This window comes from Mustela lutreola, chromosome 3 (assembly GCF_030435805.1).
Source record: "Mustela lutreola isolate mMusLut2 chromosome 3, mMusLut2.pri, whole genome shotgun sequence".
NCBI classification, from domain to species: domain Eukaryota; kingdom Metazoa; phylum Chordata; class Mammalia; order Carnivora; family Mustelidae; genus Mustela; species Mustela lutreola.
In genome coordinates, this window is record NC_081292.1 from 35,050,874 (window position 1) to 35,071,469 (window position 20,596).

A 20,596-nucleotide genomic window follows, 5' to 3' on the forward strand; every position below is an offset into this window, starting at 1 on the left:
TGTTCCCTAGAGGTTTTGATGATCAGCTAGATTTATACACTGTTACTTAAGATGGTACATACTACTTTTACATGTGGCTCATTATCCAGTTCTTAAGACAGCTCTGGAACAGATACTGTGATGACCATTTTTGGCAGAGGTGGAAACATGAGAGCAAATGTTAAGTGACCTCAAGGTTGTGCTTGCCTTTTAATGGTGGAGCTGAGACTCTAAACCTAGGGCCGTTTGCTGGAATCTAGGCAGGACAGGCCTGGCACGCACTCTGCCTTCATGGTGGCCATGTTGGCGATCGGCTAAATAGCCACAACAACAAAACCAGACAAAAAAATGAATATGGGCATTTATATATGATTTTTCTATTTTGATACCACCATTACATGTTAGAATCTTTTATTGGATTCCTTGTCGGTAGATGTCCAGTGACCAGAGTTTCTCTAGTTTGCATTTTAAGGCACTTAGCCTGTTAGACTCAAGTTACCAGCTTCAGGCACCTAAACAGGAGGCTGCACACAGACTTTTATCTGTAATGTTGCTTCCTGACGGGCTCTCTTTCTCTCTTCCCCTTTGCTTCCAACTTCTTTGGGCTCCTTCAGCCCCTTTCCCTAATACCAACTCAGATTAAATCACAGAGGAGGGAAGGAGTCAAAAAGGAGACCCTCTTCTAGATGGAGGGTGCTGGGAGAGTATCCCAGGCGGTGAAAACTTCGTGGTGTTCCTCACTGTTGGGTAAAAAGGTTTCTGTAGATGAATCTTGCAGAAGGAGTTGCGCGAGTTTCTGATGGTACTGCTGGGGCATTTGAATTAGGGCAGGGCCGCCCAGGGTTTGTTTCATAGGACAACATTCCTTTGGTATATTTAAAAAAACCTAGTCTCATAATATTGGTCACATAAGAGAACACATAAAAATCTTTAAAAATAACTATGAGTTTATCATTTTGAGGCAGTGTAGGACTCAGAGCCGAGACATAAGAATGCCCATTCATTTGTTCAGCTGCCCTTCGATGGGCGCATGGTTAGGAAGGATTTACTATGTGCCAGGTTGTAGGGATTTAGAAGTTAATAAAACATGTTTCTTGCCTTAGAATTTGTCTGGTGGTGAAAGAGACAAATATTTCATCCAGTGAGTAGTTACATCATAGGAAGTGCTCTGAGGGAAGTTTGCTACAGGTCTAAAGCTGGATTGGGAGAAATGCCTAGGTCAACCTGGAGTGAACTGTGAACTCAGGTTTCCCACAGGTTGTTTCAGGGTAGCCTTGAGGGCCTAGTAGCTAGGTGTGTAGAAGGCAGTGGGGTATAGTTACTCTAGGCTAAGGGAATAGATGTGTTCAAAAAAATAAGACAGTAGTATATGAGTATAATCTAGTTATGGAAGTGTGAGACTATAGTGATGTTTGGAGTGTAGAATGCTCTGGAAGAGTAAAGAGATGAGAGAGGTAGTAGGGGCAAGAAGAGGAACCTCTCATGCTTCGTGAGCTAAAACCCCTTCCTTGCACAGGAAACAGAGGAATTCTTGTGCCTATACAGACTTCTAATACCAGGAGTTCCTGGATGTAGCTCTCATTCCCTGGATCCCATTCCCCGGATCTTCAGGTTCCTACCCTTGATTTCTAGATTTAAATTGGCCCCTGTTTAGTTTGGCAGTCAGTTAAGCCAGAACTTGGGGGATTTGAGCTGCAAAATATAGCAAGCTGTCCAAGGATGAAGAATATGAACATACATAGTTAAGTGATGTTAATGACTGTCATTTATTGAGCATTTAGGTCCTTGGTTCTTTCCAAGGCACATCACAGAATTACCTTTAATCCTCACAGCAGCACTACCAGACAAGTGGTTTTATGCTCAAGTTAGCAGACCGGAAGCCCTCCCAAGTTCTGGAAGGTTTGAGTAAGTTTGCCCAAGGTTCTAGAGCCAGTTAATGGCAGGTCTGAACTCACACCCGGGTTGGCTTGTCTGACTTCACAGCTCATTCTTTCCCAGCCCTGTGCCCCTCAAAGACTGCAGCTCTGGTTCCTAGGGTGGGCGGAATGTAAAATGGCCATTTCAAAAGCAGTAAAACTACAGTTTCATCTTTGATGTTAATTTTATCAAGATTCCTTGGTTAGGATTATATGCTTCTTATATTCCTTGTCTTGTTTCTCTGGGAAAGTCAGATTTCATTACAGGTGTTTTACTTCAGTTTACAGTTCCATCTCAGGGACTGTGTAACTTGCCAAACGGCAGTAGTTGTACTAGGACAAGTATCAGTTACCTCATAACACGTTCAGTTTGTATGGAGAGTTGAAATTGGGATTATAATGATTTGAATACATTATCTGCATCTGGCAGATACTTTAATGAATGATGTTGCAGATACTCAGAATGTAGATATGGCCTAAGGGTGAAGAAAACCAAGAATTTTCTCTTGGATTTTTGGCTGGATGCTAGAAACATTTTTTGAAGATAACTCAAAAGAAGACTTCTCTTTCTGTTAGCATACTTTGATTCTTATATGCGTGTATAGTCTTACTCTTACCAAGATAGAATTAGACAGAAGGACTCAAGAAATTGTCAAGAACAATTAATGTATAAAGGCCATATCTTGTATCTTTTTCTACCAAATTTCTTGTCCATTTGGCATGTGTATTTCCCTTTTCCTGTTTTGAATGGAGCTGAAAATAACTTGGTATTTTGGCTTTAAAGGAAAATGATTCATTTTGTTGTGTTTGGCATTTAGTTTCTCAGAGAGGTGTTTGGCTTTTCAAATGGCACAGGAATTTGAGATTTTGGTCTCCTTTTCATTTTGTTAGGAAAATGTTATTTACAATACTGTATAGGAGTTTGTAAGCAGGATATTTCCCAGGTTAGGGGAAGAAATTATTTATGAGTGGGATGCCTTTTTATTGTTGTTGTTCTGTGCTAGTTTACAGGGCATTTCTGTAAAATGAATTTTCTTATCTTTATTTTATAGAACTCTTAACAGTTTTAACTGAAAACCATTTTAGGGGAAATAATTTGAAAATTTTCCTGTTTAAAAAAATTTGTATCATTTTGTGAATTTATAGTATTTATTTAGAAACTTCTATTCTTTTTGGTGTTGAATGCATCTTGAAGATGAATGTCCTGTATCGTTTACTTAAAGTGGACACATTATGTAAACTAGCATTTGTCATCTCCATAAGCATGAAGTATGTGTATAAGCCCTACCTATAATTGTCATTCAGGAAGCTGACAGATGGATTTTCCCTCTGTAAAAGCCGTCATTTGTGTGATTTGGGGTCTTTTAATAGTAAAGTCAGATGTTTGCTGCTAGGCTTAGTTCTCTTTGGGTGGGCAAAAAGTGAGAAAAGTCATACCACTATTTTAGAAATCGTGAAGTCAATTTAAAGAAATAAAATGTGCTTATGACTTATGGCTGAGCAAAGATATATTAGGGATCACTGTGCATGCTGCAATTTGAATTATAAACCGGAGCATATTCCTCTTCACCAAACAAATACCTTTTTCAGGGGTTGGAAAGAGTAATCCTTCCCTATTACTGGCCTCAAACCCAGATTCCTACAGGTGCTAGGTACCTCTAGGTAAGGGTACCTCTAGGCACCATGGGGAAGATAAATGCAGTTGCTCGATCTCATTTTTCAAAAGAAGCTAAAAACCTGAATTCTCTGTAAAATTCTCCCAAGTTTAAATGTTGGCCAAGAATCTTTAAAAATCTTTAAAAAATTTAAAATGCCATGTGGTTCAATATCGTGTGTACATCTGTAGGCTAGCAGCGTGTGACATCTTGAGGCTCCCCTGCACCCTATTGGTAATTCACTGTAGCTTTTAAATACAAATCTTCAATAGGCTCTTCTGTATCCTTGCCCCTACTGCCTTCTTCTGTTGAAAACCACTGGTAAGAGGGGTGCCTGGGTTAATCAGTCTGTTAAACGTCAGCCTTGGGCTCAGGTCATGATCCCAGGGTCCTAGAATCCAGCCAAGTCCTGCATTGGGAAATCCCTGCTCAGCAGGGGGCTGGGTCTCTCCACCCCCCACCCCCCCCACCCCCCGCCGGCTTGCGTTCTCTCACAAGTAAGTAAATAGAAAACCACTGGTAAGTCAATTATATTCACTTAATGTCTTTCATGAGATTTTAATATTATTAGGGAGGTACCATTAAAAATATTAAATATGCTTTATGCTACTTCATGCACTTTACAGTGCCATTTTACTTTATTTTTAAGATTTATTATTATTATTATTTTAAATTTTATTCATTCACTTGACAACACAAGCAGGGGGAGTGGCAGAATGAGAGGGAGAAGCAGACTTCCTGCCGAGCAGGGAGCAGGATGCTAGGCTTGATTCCAGTTCCCAGGATCATGACCTGAGCCGAAGCCAGATCCAGACACCCCTTATTTTATTTTTTAAAAGTGTTCTATTTATTTATTTGTCAGAGAGTGTGTGCACATGAGCACAAGTGGGGGGAGCAGCAGGCAGAATGGGCAGAGGGAGAATCAGCCTCCCCGCTGAGCAAGGAGCCTGTTGGGGGACCGGATCCCTGAGCCGAAGGCAGCCGCTTAACTGATTGAGCTATCCAGGCATCCCTATGGTGCCATTTTCTATCTAAACAGAAGCATACATGGGTAAATGATTTATTCAGAGTATAAGACAGACCAGTGGGTTTTCCTGTAACACTATGGAAAGTTCTTTGATAGGGTTTCAGATTCCACATTGCAACCAGCCTTTAAGAAACTATCACTTGCTGAGTTCTGGTGTAGTATCAAAGAATATCCATAATTTTTGGGCACCTGGGTGGCTCAGTTGGTTAAGTGACTGCCTTCGGCTCAGGTCATGATCCCGGAGTCCTGGGATCGAATCCCACATCAGGCTTCCAGCTCCATGGGGAGTCTGCTTCTCCCTCTGACCTCCCCTCTCATGCTCTCTCACTCTGTCTCTCTTTCTCTCAAATAAATAAATAAATAATCTTAAAAAAAAAAAGAATATCCATAATTTAAAAACTATTTTAAAAGTGTGTAATTATTTTGTTTGATGTAGTGGCTGTGTTACTAAGATGAATGAACAATTACTTATTTTTTCTGACACTGATTTAGTATTGGCTCCTTTAATGGCACCGTGAATTTATTTTATTACTTTTATCTGCCACCCTCCCTGCCCAACTCTCATTCTCAGAGTGTAGTCTGCAGACTCTGGGTCTCCAAGACCTTCTCATGGGCTCTGAGGTCAACATTATCTTCATAATAGGGTCCCTTGGGTGACTCAGTCAGGTTAGCATCTGCCTTCAGCTCTGGCCATGATCCCAGGGTCCTGGGATGGAGCTCCACTTTGGCTCCCTGCTCATTGGGGAGTCTGTCTCTCCCTCTGCCCCTCCCCCTGCTCCTGCATTCTCTGTCTCACTCTTTCTGGTAAATAAATAAAATCTTTTTTTTTTTTTTTAAAAACCATCTTCATAATAATACTGCGACTTTGCCTTTTTCACTGTTTTGAAATTTGTGTTATTGTTCAAAAGCAGTGGCAGGAAAATACTGGCTTCTTAGTACAAATCAAAGTAGTGGCACCAGACTGTATTGAAAATTACTGTATTCTTCACTTTTTTGCACTTGCAGGAAAAGCCAGTTTTTACTCAGGGGTGTCTTTGATGAAATGGTAAAAATTGCTAATTTTATTTATTTTAAGATTTTATTTATTTATTTGACAGATAGAGATCACAAGTATGCAGAGAGGCAGGCAGAGAGAGAGGGGGAAGCAGGCTCCCTGCTGAGCAGAGAGCCCGATGCAGGACCCTGAGATCATGACCCTGAGATCATGACCCGAGCTGAAGGCAGAGTCTTTGACCCACTGAGCCACGTAGGCGCCCTCAAATTGCTAATTTTATTAAATCTTAACCTTTGAGTATCTGTCACTTTTATATGCAGTGTGACAAAATGAACATTGGTCATGTGGAAGAAAAACACTTCTGCAGTTGTTTCTGATGCAAGCTTAACTAGCTGCTTTCTTCAGGAACACTTACCTTACTTAAAATAAGCCTTGGGTATTTGACAGACATTTTTTCCAAAATGACCATAGTGAGCCTGTCATTTCAAGGAAAACAACTGAAGCTATTTGTTGCCAGTGATAAAATTAAGCTTTCAAGCAAAAATTAGAATTTCGGAAAGTTTGCATCCATCATTGTGAGGTTAACAAACATGATTTTGAAGATCTGCGTAAGTCAGCACACCATTATTTTCCTTATGACCAGCATATGCGGTTAGAGACTTGCACATGGGCAAAAGATTTGGTAGGTTTCAGAAGGTTTTACATTGCTCCCAGCCTTTAAAGAACGATCACTTGTCCAGTTTTGGTGTAATATCAAAGAATATTTACAGTGATGTGTAAGGGGTAGTAAAATGTCACTTGTTTTTCCAACAGCTGATTTATATAAGACCAGATCTTCTTCCCATACTTCAGCCCAAACAATGTACTGTGACATACAGAATGCAGAAGCAGATCTGAGAATGTAGCTCTCTGATACTAAGACCAATAATAAAGAGGTCTGCAAAAATGTAAAACAGTCCCCCATCACAAATTGTTTTGGGAAAATAGTTACTTTTCATAAGGTAATTTTTGTCTGTGTAATGAGTTTATTATTGTAATAAATATTTAAAATTTTCTTGGTACTTAATATTATAAATATCAGTGTTTGTGACCCCCATAAACAAAAGTATTCTTGGGGGTCCTCAATTTTTTTTTAAGATTTTATTTATTAGAGAGAGAGTACAGTTGGGGGGAAAGAGGGAGAGAAAGAGAGAGAAACATAGTCCCCATGAGCAGGGAGCCCTATGTCAGGACCTCAGGATCATGACCTGAGCGGAAGGCAGATACTTAAGTGACTGAGCCACCCAGGTACCACTGGAGTCCTCAATTTTGAAGAGTGTAAAGTGGTTCTAAGATAAAATTTAAAATTTTGAAGTACATTATGAGGGGTTGACAAGAAAGGCTGTTGGGAAGACTTTAAGGAATATTTGGGGAGGTGAAAAATATGCATCCAGAGATTCTATTTACTTTTAGAGAAAACCATTTTATAGGAGATACAAAGAAATAAACTTAATAGTCTCTGTTCTTGAAGACTAAAATCTTTTGTTTCTGATTAATTTTTAGTCTGTCTTTGGCCTTTACCATAATCTTATTCCTTGGTTACTTAGTGTTAAACTTTGAAGTTTTCTGTGGTCAGCAGAGACATGAGAAAAATTAAGGACAAAATAGTTTTTATTATAGCTAATTTTTTTTTGGTTTATATTTAATCTAAGATTATGGTCTCCTTACATTTTTGCTGTGAAAATGAGGTATAGTGATACTTTAAAATCTATCTATCTATCTATTTATTTATTTATATAATGTGTGTGTTGTCTAAATAGCTACCTTGCTTCTCTCATTATTTATCCAACCCCACTCCCATTTACTGTTCTGGAAATCCTGAAGCTGGTGAACCCATGGTCAGATAGAGGCAGTACAAAATGGATTTCAAAGAATGGATCTGAAAGTTGAATGTTTTGAAGTCAAATTTCAGACCCACTGTATGTGGGGTCTTCCATAATCACAAAGATGAAGAGAATTAGCAAGTTGGTGCTTCTTGCTTGCCAAGACAGCCCTAATCTTTCAGGTTCTTCCCAGCCATCCTCAGTCCTATGGATCAAGGGAGCTCTTAATATTTAAGTCATAATGTGGAGTTGGATGGGTAGCAAGAAAGGTTTAGCCCCTTCATAGTAAAGCAGATCCCCAGTGTAGCACTGGCACTCAGTTGGCCCCTTTTGTTTTATACCCAAGACATCCTGAAGAGGATTCCCTGTCAGCATACCTTTACTGGTTTGCTGTTGGCTTGCTGCAGGACGCTGTGGAAAGGGATTTTTGGTTTGATGATCTCTGGACTGGATTGAGTAAGGCAGCCCCAGATTTTCATTTATCTGGTACTGCTGGGAATGTGCCTGCTAGCTGCTGGCACAAGTAAGTGACCGTTTCAAAATACCCTCTGTAGCTCTGTCCAAGGCAGAGCCTCTTCTCCCAGTGCCAGCGGCTGGCAGGTGGGACCACCACGTGATAGCTCGAGTTTATTAATGTCAAGGATAATGTTGAACAGCTGACATGCGAAGAGATAGTTCAGAGGCGGCAGCATATATATGTATATATATATATATATATATATATATATATATATATACACACACACACACACACACACACATACGGTACGGCATGACATTTGTGTAAAAGAACAATGTGAAAGTTAAGGACTGAGTGCCTGTGCTTAGGAAAGTGTGGGGTGACAGAGCAGAAAAGACTGTAAAAGCTTGCCTTCTCTATCTTTGCCATCTATCGAGCAACAGAGTTGCTCAAAAAAAAAAAAAAAAATAATTTCATTGCTTTTTGAATTTTAGGCTCTAAGATTTAAAGTTTTTTTTGGGGGGGGGAATGTCCTACAAGAAAATAATCTGGGCACAGATTTTTAATGTATAATTTAGTGTTGTAGGTAATCTTTTACTGTTGGCTGTTGTTTCCTTATATGGATTATTAAACCCTTTACACCAAAATAAAATGATACTCATACGTACAAGTTTTATTCCATGGATGGGTGGGTAGAGGTTGGAGTGAGGTCACTTTAAAGCCAGGTTGCTGATATGATTATTGGGTAAGTGTTCAGTTACTAAATGTTTTATGTTAACTGGTCTGCTTACAAGAGCTAATATGGGTAATTGTCTTAAAAGAAGCCTGTATATTCATTCTTTTCTTGCCTATTGTAAACTTTAGTCTGAGTTGGAAGACTTGGAGAGTTGATTTTATTGAGGTAAGATCAGGAACCTTGTCTTCCTCTGAAATGGATTGTACGCAAGTAGTATTGTACATTTTTCACTGTTGGAACTGTATCTAAAGAAGTGGGAGAGTGGGGAAAGACTTGGTTTTCTCCTGTCTTTACTGTCTCTGAAGCCAGTTCAGGCGGAAACAAATGAGTGCAAAGTAGACACAAAGGTCCTCTAGGAGGGAGAAACTGTCAATTTCTGTAGGAAGAAAAGTAGGGCTATCAGGACAAATTCATGAAGGAGGTAACATTTGAGCTGGGCCTGAAATAAGTAGGAAAGAGCCTGGAAGAAATGTACTGCTGGCAGATTTTGTCACTTTTTCACTGTTAATGGTGATTGCTACTAAACATGAAACATGAGTAGGTGTACCTGGTCTTAAACTTCCAGATATATGAAGACCATCATCTTGTAGAAGGTGGGGTGTCAGGAATATCTTTCTGCCCTGGAGAATTGAAGCCTTTTCAGGATCTAAATATACCTACGTGTTTTTCGTTTTAGAAATACAGCTAGCAGTCTGTCAGGTTGCTTTCAGTTCAAGGATATGTGTGTCTGAATATGCAGGTGTGGGATGTGACAGGGGAGATAAAGAATTCTAAAACTGATGGACCTGCACTGATGCTATTCCCAATCGAGGATCGGTGAGAAGATGAATTATCTTTGAAATTATAATGTTAAATTTGGGGAAAAGGAGCCTGAACTTCTAAGGGATTTTTAGGGCAGCAGTGAAATACATTAGATTCTAGCAGATTATACTTGGACTTCTTGTCTCTTTAATTTTTTTAAAAAAAGATTTATTTATTTATTTGACACAGAGAAAGAGAGAGAGAGAGAGCGTGAACGAGCACAACCAGGCAGAGGGAGAGGGAGAAGTAGGCTCCCCGCTGAGCAAGGAGCCCAATGTGGGGCTTGATCCCAGGACCCCAGGATCATGACCTGAGCCGAAGGCGGTCACCCAACCCACTGAAGTCACCCAGGCTCCCCTCTTGTCTCTCTTTATTTTATTTATTTATCTATTTATTCCCCCCCCCCCCAGATTTGAATTATTTATCTGACAGAGAGAGATCACAAGTAGGTAGAGAGGCAGGCAGAGAGAGTGGGGGAAGCAGGCTGCTTGCTAAGCAGAAAGCCCGATGCGGAGCTCGATCACAGGACTCCAGGATCATGACCTGAGCGGAAGGCAAAGGCTTAACCCACTGAGCCACCCAGGCGCCCTCTTATCTCTTTTTAAAACATCAGTTTGCTGTTACCCTACCTTGGTGCTTTAAGGGGGGGGGGGGATCCAGCCTCTGGATCTATAAAATGCCTATAAATTTAAAGGAATGAAATGGGTTATTGAATTGGAACATAGACTAAATCTTTGGTGTAGGAGTACTAAGGATTGTCAGAAGCTTACTGCTAACCTACCAACTGGGTGTTAGAGCCTTATCACAAAGGCTTCCTGACCTATCCCTGAGTTTGGTTAAATGCTGAGTTGTGAGATTTTTTGTAATGTTATGCTGTACTCTTAAAATTGTTTCCCGTCACAACCATATGTAAAGATTTATTCTGAAATGGAGCTTGGTGAGTTCTAGGGTGGTTTGCCTTTTATTTTAAAAACAAGGGAAACTTTTGTTCACGTTGCTACTAGAGGAAATACAGTTCATGACTTTAAGCGTTGTACGCTTTCCGGGAAAGATCCTTTAAAGTAGATGAGTGCCTAATAATTATGTAGAGACATTCAGTAACTTAGTAATTGAATGTGATCTTTGGTCTGCAGTGATTCTATGGTTTTCTTGTCTCCTGAGGACTCTAATGTTAAAGGGGGAACTAAATACTCTTTATTTTATAGTTTCTTGTTTGTAGATTTTTTGTTGATACCATCTGAGATTTATGCTTAGGGGGCCAATTTAGTCCTGCTGTTTTGAGGTTTGCAAGCATGATATATTTTTGTGCAAATTTTGGTAATTGAATTTAAGAAATTTTAAAAATTTGGTATTCGGGGAAACATCCTAAAGAGTACATGTAAAATCGGTTTCTTTCTTTTTTTTTTTTTTTTAAAGATTTTATTTATTTATTTGACAGAGAGAGATTACAAGCAGGCAAGAGAGGCAGGTAGAGAGAGAGAGGAGGAAGCAGGCTCCCTGCTGAGCAGAGAGCCCGATGTGGGACTCGATCCCAGGACCCTGAGATCACGACCCGAGCTGAAGGCAGCGGCTTAACCCACTGAGCCACCCAGGCGCCCCTAAAATCGGTTTCTATATGAAAGTTTCAGATGGGTTAGGTGAAACAATATGACAGTAAGTGCTAGTCCCATATAAACATTATTTATTTATCCCCACTGATCTGTTTGCTTTTCAGACATTCAAAAGAATTCTAGGGCTGAAAAGAATCACAGGTGATTTTTAGTCTTCCCCTACGTAGAGAACCTGAGATTTAATGGGCTCAAATGAGCTCAGTTAGTAGATGATCTGGGAGTAAGATTTCTTGTTACCCAGTGGACATTGTTTCTAGTACAGATGGGTATACATTTAAGATGCTGTTAGGAGTCCACCATGGTTTTTGAGATTAGAAAATGGAATTGATGGCAGTGACCATCATTTCCCTAGTGGCCTGAGATTTGCTGGTGAGTTCTCGACTTCATACTCGTAGCATTTTGATGTTTTGAGAGCTTCTTTTAGCGTTACAAGTATGGTGTACATGGAATAGTATTTGAAGCCATGAAAGCAACATTTGATTTTTAATCAGTGTTATTGCCCAGTTTTGAAAAGGCTTTGACAAATTTTATCTGCCCCCAGCTCCTTCCTCTCCCTCCAGCTGTAGACTTTGTGAAAGCTCTCAAGACCTTGTTGGGCGAAGAGGAAGGAATGGGAATGAACGGGTTTAGTTGCCTGCAGGAAAAAATGTACCTTCTCGGAGTACTACTGTGGTTTTGGGGACGTAAACATTTCTTAGGCTTTTCCCTCCAGCTCTGCTCTTGCCTCTGCTCCAGGATTCTGAAGGTCATTGTTTGGAGCCTCCCAGTTTATTTTATCCCCATTTTCTAGTTGGCCTTCCCAGAGCTCATGAATCCCACAAAGTGCATTACTCTTACAGTATTTCATCTTCTCTTGGAATCCAGAAATGTGCCTTGTAAATGGGCAAACTGGGATTTGGGAAAAGACTTGACTTTACAGGACAAGGAAAACACATCATTGTTAATGAAAGTAAATGCAACACTAGGCAGCAAAAATGAAAATTATTTTGTTGGGGGCCAGTTCACACATGGTCAGGTGCTGTTCTTTGGGAGTGATAATAAAGTCACCAGTGAGGGGGAGAGAAATTAAGTATGGCATCATCTGAAAGTTATTTTTGCTTAGGAGTAAGTTTCAGAATTGGCAAGTAACTGTATATATGTTAGTGTTTGAAAGGTGCTCCTCAGCATTAAACAGGGGATAGAATTTATAGGATAAAATAAACTTGAGACAGTTGGGTCCTATTAGAATCTCCTACTGAAATAATTAGGTTATTTGCCCATATATATAATAAATGATTTATGGCAGCTTTGAATCCTAAACTCGCTTTAAGCTGTGACTTATTTTGGGGGTGTGTATACCCCTTTGATCTGTTAGTACAAGTGAATGAAATTTGATTTTGTCCATTTTTGTCATTTTTCAGAAAGCAAAATTCATGGAATATCCTATTTAAAAAATTTTTTTTAAAGATTTTATTACAGAGAGCACATGTGCACACACACAAACAGGAAGCGCTGCAGGCAGAGGGAAAGGGAGAAGCAGACTCCCTGCTGAGCGGAGGGAGGCTTCTCTGGGGCTCTGTCGCAGGATCCCGGAGACCTGAGCTGAAGGTAGACGCTTAACTGACTGAGGCACCCAGGCACCCGATGGAATTTCCTATTGATTTAATGTCTTAATTTTTTTCTATTGCTTTCTAAAATTCTGTTTTTAAGAGAATTATTTATGAAAAAATTTTGAAAGACCAAGCACTTGTTTTGGTAGCTTGATAGACTGAAACTCTTATAATCTCTGCATTTGATTACATCTTTACATTTAAAATGAGTTCCTTAAATTGATCAAAATGTCTGGTTTAAATGAGCATTACAGTATTTTGTATTAATTCAAGATGGTTTTCTTGAGATAAGCAGCACAGTCATAATAGATAATATGGGTTAATATCTCTTAGTTATGCAGCCCTTTGAGATTTTTTGAAGCATAATTTTCTTCTAGAAATGGGAGAAGTGTTATCCTTGTTCTGTAGATACAGACACAAGAGGTCTTAATTTGTATAGTTTTGTGTCAGAAGGCCCTTCAGGAATTTGAGACTGTGTCTTAAGTCAATTAGGCTTCCAGGCTTTTTCTTCCCCATATTAAATTCTTAATAGATTTATGCTACCCCAGTATCTTCATTTTATGATTTACATATACATTTAAGGATCTCTTTTGGCATATATAGCACAGTGTTTAAAAAGTGGCTTCCATTAGTGTTGGTTCAAGTACCAGCTTTGTTGCCACTTTGTGTATTATAACTACTAGGAGCCTCAGTTTCCTCATCTGTAAAATGGGATTAATATTATCAGAGTTGCTAATGGGGTGGTGAGGGAGGGGAATTATAGGGTTGACTCAGGAATATTTTTTGGGACAAAAATCAAAGATAATATAAAAAATATTCTTACCACAGCAGATTTTTTGTATACTACCATTAGAAATCACCAAATAATGATATAAGTATACCTGTCAGAACTATTTTGCTTTGCCTGGTGGTGGTTATTAAGGAAGTCACATATTGCATGGAGCACTGGATGTGGTGCATAAACAATGAATCTTGGAACACTGGGGGAAAAAAAGCTATTTTGTTTAAAAGGAATTTGTACATACAGCTTATTCATATTTCATTTTGTTTTTAAAGGTTACGGGAAGTTTCAGAAAAACTGAATAAATACAATTTAAACAGGTAAGAATTTTAAGATATTTAAAATTTTCTGAAAACAGCATTTTTTTCTTTTGTAGGAAAAATAACTCAGGCAGAAGTTACCAGGAGTATTTAAATCTATCAACTTTTTATAAGTTGGGTTCATTTGAATAATAGGTTCTATTCATACTGGTTTTTAAAAAATCTGGCATGCCAAGGACCTAAAATAACTATCAGGATATCATAGTTATTATTTTTCAATTATTGCTTATTATAATATGTAAATATTAATTTTTAAAAACAGGTTTTGCCAGCTATTTTATTTCCCCTCGGTTAATCAGATAAAAACAAACATACCAACCCTAGAATGTATTTGCCGTTTAAAAAAATAACTTTGTTTGACTTTTTTTATTCCATAGCCACCCCCCTTTGACTGTATTGGAACAGGCTGCCATCAAACAGTGTGTGGTAGGACCAAATCATGCTGCCTTTCTTCTTGAGGTAAATTCTTTATGTAAGGTATAGAAATGAAAAGGAACTTAAATTAAAATACAGTTGTGCATTATCATGTATCTTCCTTTTTAACCAGGCAAATAGAAGTTTCTTGCCAGAGTTGTTTCCTTATTTTGTACATTCTGTGGCTCAGAGAAAGCTTAAGTGATTTACTACAGCTTGAAACCACCATATTAGTGGAGAAGTTCCTGACACCCAGTCACTTCCTTACTCTGAATTCTGTTAGAGATACTTCAACTTATTTTTCCTGGTGTCCTGATAATAAAACAACTTCCCCAGGTCAGGTGTGAGGTGCCTTCTCAAAAGGAACTTATTTGTCGTCTTCTGAATTGATAGTGATGGAGACGTAATCTGTTTATTGAATAAATTCATATTTTAATACACATTCTTACTTTGGTGATTTCTTCTATTTTCTTGGCTTTTAGGATGGTAGAGTTTGCAGGATCGGTTTCTCAGTACAACCAGACAGATTGGAATTGGGCAAACCTGATAATAACGATGGGTAAGACCTTAATGCCCTTTCTATTTTGTAAGTATTTAGCTCTTCCAAGGTATTATATTAAACCTGTGTTTTGATTATGATGGCCTTCAAAATTAAAGAAAAGCTTTGTAGAAGATGAGGCACTTAAAATAGTGAAATAGTTATCTTGTAGTTTTAATTTTTCTGCAAGCAGTGATTTATAGCATTAGTATTGAAAATAGCAGAGAAGTCAGTCACTTTACAGGAGTTGGTTATCAGAGAATGATTTATGTATGTGGTAGGTCTCAAGTCAGATCTGTTCTTTGACTGAAATGATTTTTTAGATCTTTTTTCCCCCCTCAAGATTTTATTTTTAAGTAATCTTTATACCCAGTGTGGGGCTTGAACTCACACCCTGAGACTGAGTCTCGGGCTCTACCAACTGAGCCAGCACAGCCCCCTTCCCCGCCCTTTTTAAAGTAATATCTATACCTAGCATGTGTCTGGAACTCACTACCTCCCCAGACTGAGTCACGTGCTCTTCCGACTGAACCAGCCGGGCACCTCATGTTTTTTCCTTTTTAGTATTTCCAGTTCAGGTAATGCAGTTTGAAATTGACCAAGGGTCTTCAAAATTGTGGTCTTTATAAATGATACATACAAAAACCATTGCTAGATAATGTATGATGAATTCCAGTTGCGTGCCTCTAAGGAAAGCATGATTACTTGAAAAAATGTAAAGAATTACTCATTTGCAGTTAAACCGTGCAGTCACTTTGAACCAGGAGCGAGGGCTGGATTGCTAGGAGGCTATAAGTTGTTAGGCTTGCTCTTTGACGGGAAGGACACATTCCTGAGCGGTCGGGAAAGAGTGAGGCTGGTGTTTCACTACTATCACTCCCAGAGCAGTGAGGCTGGGAGTCCCAGGCTTGTGCCTAGTGAGTTTGGGACTGTTCTGTGACTCTTGTTCCTCCTGTTTTCTCCCCAGGTCAAAGTTGAACAGCAACTCGGGGGCGGGGAGGACATCGAGGCCTGGGAGGACAAGTGACTCCCCATGGTTTCTCTCAGGTTCTGAGACTCTGGGCAGGCTGGCAGGCAACACCCTGGGGTAAGTTGTGGCCAGGTGATGGCCTCTACTAGTCTGGGCCGGCGCTCTGTGAGTGCTGTCATTCCGAGACAGTGCCTCCTACGGTACCAAGTGGTGCCATGAGGAAAGCCCTGAATGCTGGGCAGGTGCTCTTGTTGCTCATGACACAGCAGCACCCAGACTCTTGACCTAACATTTCTAAGTTCCAAATCTGGTATTTCTTTCTGAATTAATTTAGTGAGGTTTGAAAATCATGTAACTAAACCTGACAGCCTTTAATTAAGTTTTTTTTTATTTTTAAAGATTTATTTCTAGACAAGGTGGGGGGCAGAGAAAGGGGGAGAAAGGCAGATTCCCTCCCCTGAGATGGGGGATTTGGGGCCCGATCCTAGGACTCTGAGATTATGATCTGAGCCAAAACCACGAGTCCGACGCTGAACCAACTGAAACATCCAGTGCCCCAAATTCTTTTTATTTTTTTTATCAAGATACAGTTGACATATAACATTCTATTAGTTTCAGATGTACAGTGTAATCATTTGATATTTATGCTTTGTGAAATAATCACCACAGTAAGTCTAGTTAACATCTATCCTCATACATTGTTTGTTTGTTTGTTTGTTAAGATTTTTATTTATTTGACAGAGCACAAGTAGGCAGAGCGGTAGGCAGAAGGAGAGGGAGAAGCAGGCTCTCTGCTGAGCAGGGAGCCTGATTCAGGACTCGATTCCAGGACCCTGAGGTCATGACCCAAGCTGAAGGCAGCTGCTTAACCGACTGAGCCGCCCAGGCACCCCTTCCTCACTGTACATACTTAAAATATAATTTTTGTTTCTTGTGATGAGGATTTTTAAGATCTACTCTAGTGAAATATAGTATTAACTATAGTCACCATGTTGTACATTATTATATCCTCATGACTGACTGACTTTATAACTGGAAGTTTATACTTTTTAAAAAAATTATTTATGACACGTGTACTTCTAAAACTAGATAATCAACTCTTTTCATTTTATCTGAAGTTGAGAAGCTGTTAAAGAAATCATATACAAATTCTAAGCCAGATGATTTTACTCATTTATACCTTGATTCTTGAATACCTAGATTTTCTGACACTACCTGATGAATGATTAGATAATGCCAAATAAGTCAAGTCAGCAGATGTGTTCAAAGGCTGCTCAGAGAAATGTAACTAGAAGCAGTTTAAATTGTATTTGAGACAATTGGTTTTTCTTTCCCATCAGCATTAGATAATTGATAATTGGTCATTTATTTTAACTGATCTTTTATTGGTTTTTCTTTCCCATCAGCATTAGATAATTGATAATTGGTCATTTATTTTAACTGATCTTTTTTTTTTAAGATCTTATTTATTTGACACAGAGAGAGAGGTCATAAGTAGGCAGAGAGAGAGAGGAAGGGAAGCAGGCTCCCTGCCAAGCAGAGAGCCCGATGCGGGGCTTGATCCCAGGACTCTGAGATCAGGACCTGAGCCAAAAGCAGAGGCTTAAACCACTGAGCCACCCAGGCGCCCCTTTAACTGATCATTCTTAGAAATGCATAGCAGACAAAATTTATGGGACCTGTAGTATTTTTCTCTTTGGCCTTTTCACTGTCAGCAGGTATTTTTGCTAAAGATTTCTAGTTGCTCCTGGTTCTTCCCTTTCATAGTTACATAGATTTATCCTGGAAGATATTTCAAAAATCTTGTGGCTCTTTTTGTTAAACTCATCTCAGACCAGGTTAAGGATAAGAATACCAGATTTACTTGGAAGAGAGTCAGTTATACTCAGTAGTAGGTTTAAAATGGGGATATTAGTATCTAAAGTCTCTTTATTCTGTTTGTTGTCACTGGATATAATAGCTGATGGGGTAAGCTGCTTTTCATTCATTTGAGCTACCATGTTTCCTTTGGCGTCTCATCTGAGCTAATAATTAGCACTGAATTTGGAGTGTAAAAGCCAGGCAGGTCACTAATTGTAAATAGTTGAAGCTGTCTAGGTGGGTAAGGTCGTAGGTAGTAGAGCTGTGACAAAGTAAGTGGCAGCTCTTTAAACGAGACAGCTCATGAACTGATTATTACCAGAGGAAAATACAGAGCTATTGCTGCTAAATGCAGACTTCTGTGCCTCACCTCCACCCCCCCCCCCTTTTTTTTAAATAAGCTCTATGCCCAGTGTGGGTGCTTCAACTGACGACCCTGAAATCGAGGGTCACATGCTCTACTGACTGAACCAGCCATGTGGCCCTCAATCCACCCCTTCTTTTGGTCCCTCAAAAGCTGTAATTCTGGATCTTTAAGTGAATATCCTGACTTAAATGTTGGAACTAATTAATATTTTCACGGAAATAAGTATATACACTGGGCCACGCACCAGTCATATATATAGTGTGTGTGCATGTCTGTGTGTATATGTTCTTTTAAAGAAACCTTTTATTTTAAAACAGTTTCAGATTGACAGAAAAATTACGAAGATAGTACTGAGAGTTTTCATATATTCTGCACCCAGTTTCTACCGCTATTAATATCTAACATTGGTATGGTAAATTTTTTATAGTTAATGTATATTGATACATTATTATAATCCAAAGGCTAATAGTTATTGCTGTTTCCTTAGTTTTCTCCTGTTGTCTTTCTCCTGTCCCAGGATCCCATCCAGGATATCACATTACATTTAGTCATCTCTTCAGGCTTCTCCTGATTGTGATAGTTTCTCAGATTTGCCCTTACTCTTGATGATAATGATGATGATGGTGGTGGTGGGGTTCTGTGTGTGTGTGTGTTTGTGTGTTTTAAACCAACCATCTGGGTTTATGGACAAGACTTGGTCCATGGGCTTTTAAGTTTGCAAGCTGGGGACTAATTCCTATTGTGTGATTTCCTCAGTTGATTTTGAATCATTCTGTTACTTTGAGTACTGTGTAATAGGATCAGAATTGTAGGATTAATTCGATGAGCAGAGTTCAGGTAATAGAAACTGGTTTTCCCAGTACTTTTGAGTTTAATATTAAAAATTACATAGTTCACTAAGATTATAGATGGAATTATAGATGAATTATATACTGTATTTTTTGACCACTGCTAAATTTCTGTTAGTGTATGCTTGGTTCACTATCTTATTCTCTCTGATAGTGAGTTGATTAGGGGAAGGAATGTTGAGGAGCTATGAAGTAGGAAGACTGGTAGGTTGTTTGGATTGTGATAGAAGAAACACTCTGCACAGTGGGTATAAGTGGGAAAATGTGGTATACTTCTTGGTAACAGTCAAGTTAATGGGCAAATCAGAGATACTTTGACATAAGTCTTTCAGCTGACCTCTGTTGAGGGTTTGTATAGCAGAGAGTGCAAATTGGCAGCCATTGGTGTTTTGATGAAAGAATCCAGCAGCAAATTTGGGTATTTTAGGTTGGCTGATATGCTCCGCTCTTCCCTGTTATCTTAACGTCACTTGCTTCTGAGCCTCTCATGGAGATTTGAGTTTATGATACCTGTAAGCTGTTATTATATCTGATCAGGTTTCTAGCATTATTTTCTTGGGGGAGAAATGGTATGCATTCCTTGGTGGAAATAAGCCACAAACTAGGACATTTTGGAGTGAAATTAATAGTTAGGCTCAGATAGTATGTTTAAACAGGCAGTATCTCAAGCAAACCAGGGCATATTGTCACCCTAAATATATATTGTTAAGACTTTTAGAATATGGTTCTCTGTGTTTTCAAGTTAAAATAATATATTATTTCATATAATATATATATATATATATATATATAATAATATATTTAGCTTTGAATGTTAAAAATTTTCTAAAGTTGATCAAGAGACTTTGATACCTTAATAGGAAACCATGAAGTAGAACTGCTGCTTTCATATTTGATTTGAATAACCTATTTATGTTTCATTGATCCTTTATTATTTCTATTGCATAATTACAATTCATATAACTTGAAAATATGTTCTTTCTAGAATATTGCTTTCTTTTGATAACACATGGCTTAATTTTTTAAATCATATAACAAAATTTACGTCTTAGCCATTTTAAAGTGTACAGTTCAGTAATACTAAGTATATTCATGTTGGTGTGGAACAGATCTCCAGAATTTTTCATTTCGCAAAACTGAAAGTTCATACTCATTTTAGCCCATTGATCTCCTCTCCTTAGCCTCTGGTCACTGACTTTCTACTTTCTGTGTCTGTGAATTTGACTGCTAGGATACCTCATATAACTTGAATCATACGGGTTTTGTCTGTTTGTGACTGGCTTCTTTCATTAGCATAATAGGTTCGTGCATGTTGTAGGCTGTGACAGGATTTTTTTCTTAAGGCTGAATAATATTCCAGTGTATGTATCTGCCACATTGTCTTTATCCATTCATCCTTTGATGGACATTTGATTGCTTCTACCTCTTGGCTGCTGTGAATAATGTTGCTGTGAATGTGGGTATGTGTATTCACATCCTTTACCCAGTTTTTAACGAGTTATTTTTTGTGTTAAATGTAGGAGCTCTTTATATGTTCTGGATATTAGCCCATTATCAGATATATGATTTGCAGATATTTTCTCCCATTTTGTAGGTTGCCATTTCACTCTTCATGTCCTTTGAGGCACAAAGTTTATAGGTTTGGTATAGTTCATTTTATCTGTTTTTGCTTTTAGTGCTTGTCCTTTTGGTGTCGTATCTTAAGATTCCTGCCAGATCTAACATGAAGCTCTTCCCCTATGTTTTCTTCTAGGAATTTTGTTGCATGTGATATATGATATATGTGATATAACATAAGGGGCCAGTTTTATTTTTTTGCATAGAGATAACTAATTTTCCCAACATCATTTGTTGAAGACACTGCCCTTT

General features: G+C 38.7%; 1 protein-coding gene across 6 annotated transcripts in view; it reads left to right on the forward strand.

Moving 5' to 3' along the window:
- UBR5 (ubiquitin protein ligase E3 component n-recognin 5) overlaps positions 1 to 20,596 on the forward strand; it is a 132,653-nt gene that overhangs the window by 29,732 nt on the left and 82,325 nt on the right. For all 6 annotated transcript variants that reach the window (XM_059165883.1, XM_059165885.1, XM_059165884.1 and 3 more), the window contains exons 2-5: positions 13,686 to 13,730; positions 14,108 to 14,189; positions 14,627 to 14,703; positions 15,650 to 15,769. In XM_059165883.1, coding sequence (XP_059021866.1) covers positions 13,686 to 13,730; positions 14,108 to 14,189; positions 14,627 to 14,703; positions 15,650 to 15,769 — 324 coding nt within the window. The remainder of the gene's footprint in view (positions 1 to 13,685; positions 13,731 to 14,107; positions 14,190 to 14,626; positions 14,704 to 15,649; positions 15,770 to 20,596) is intronic.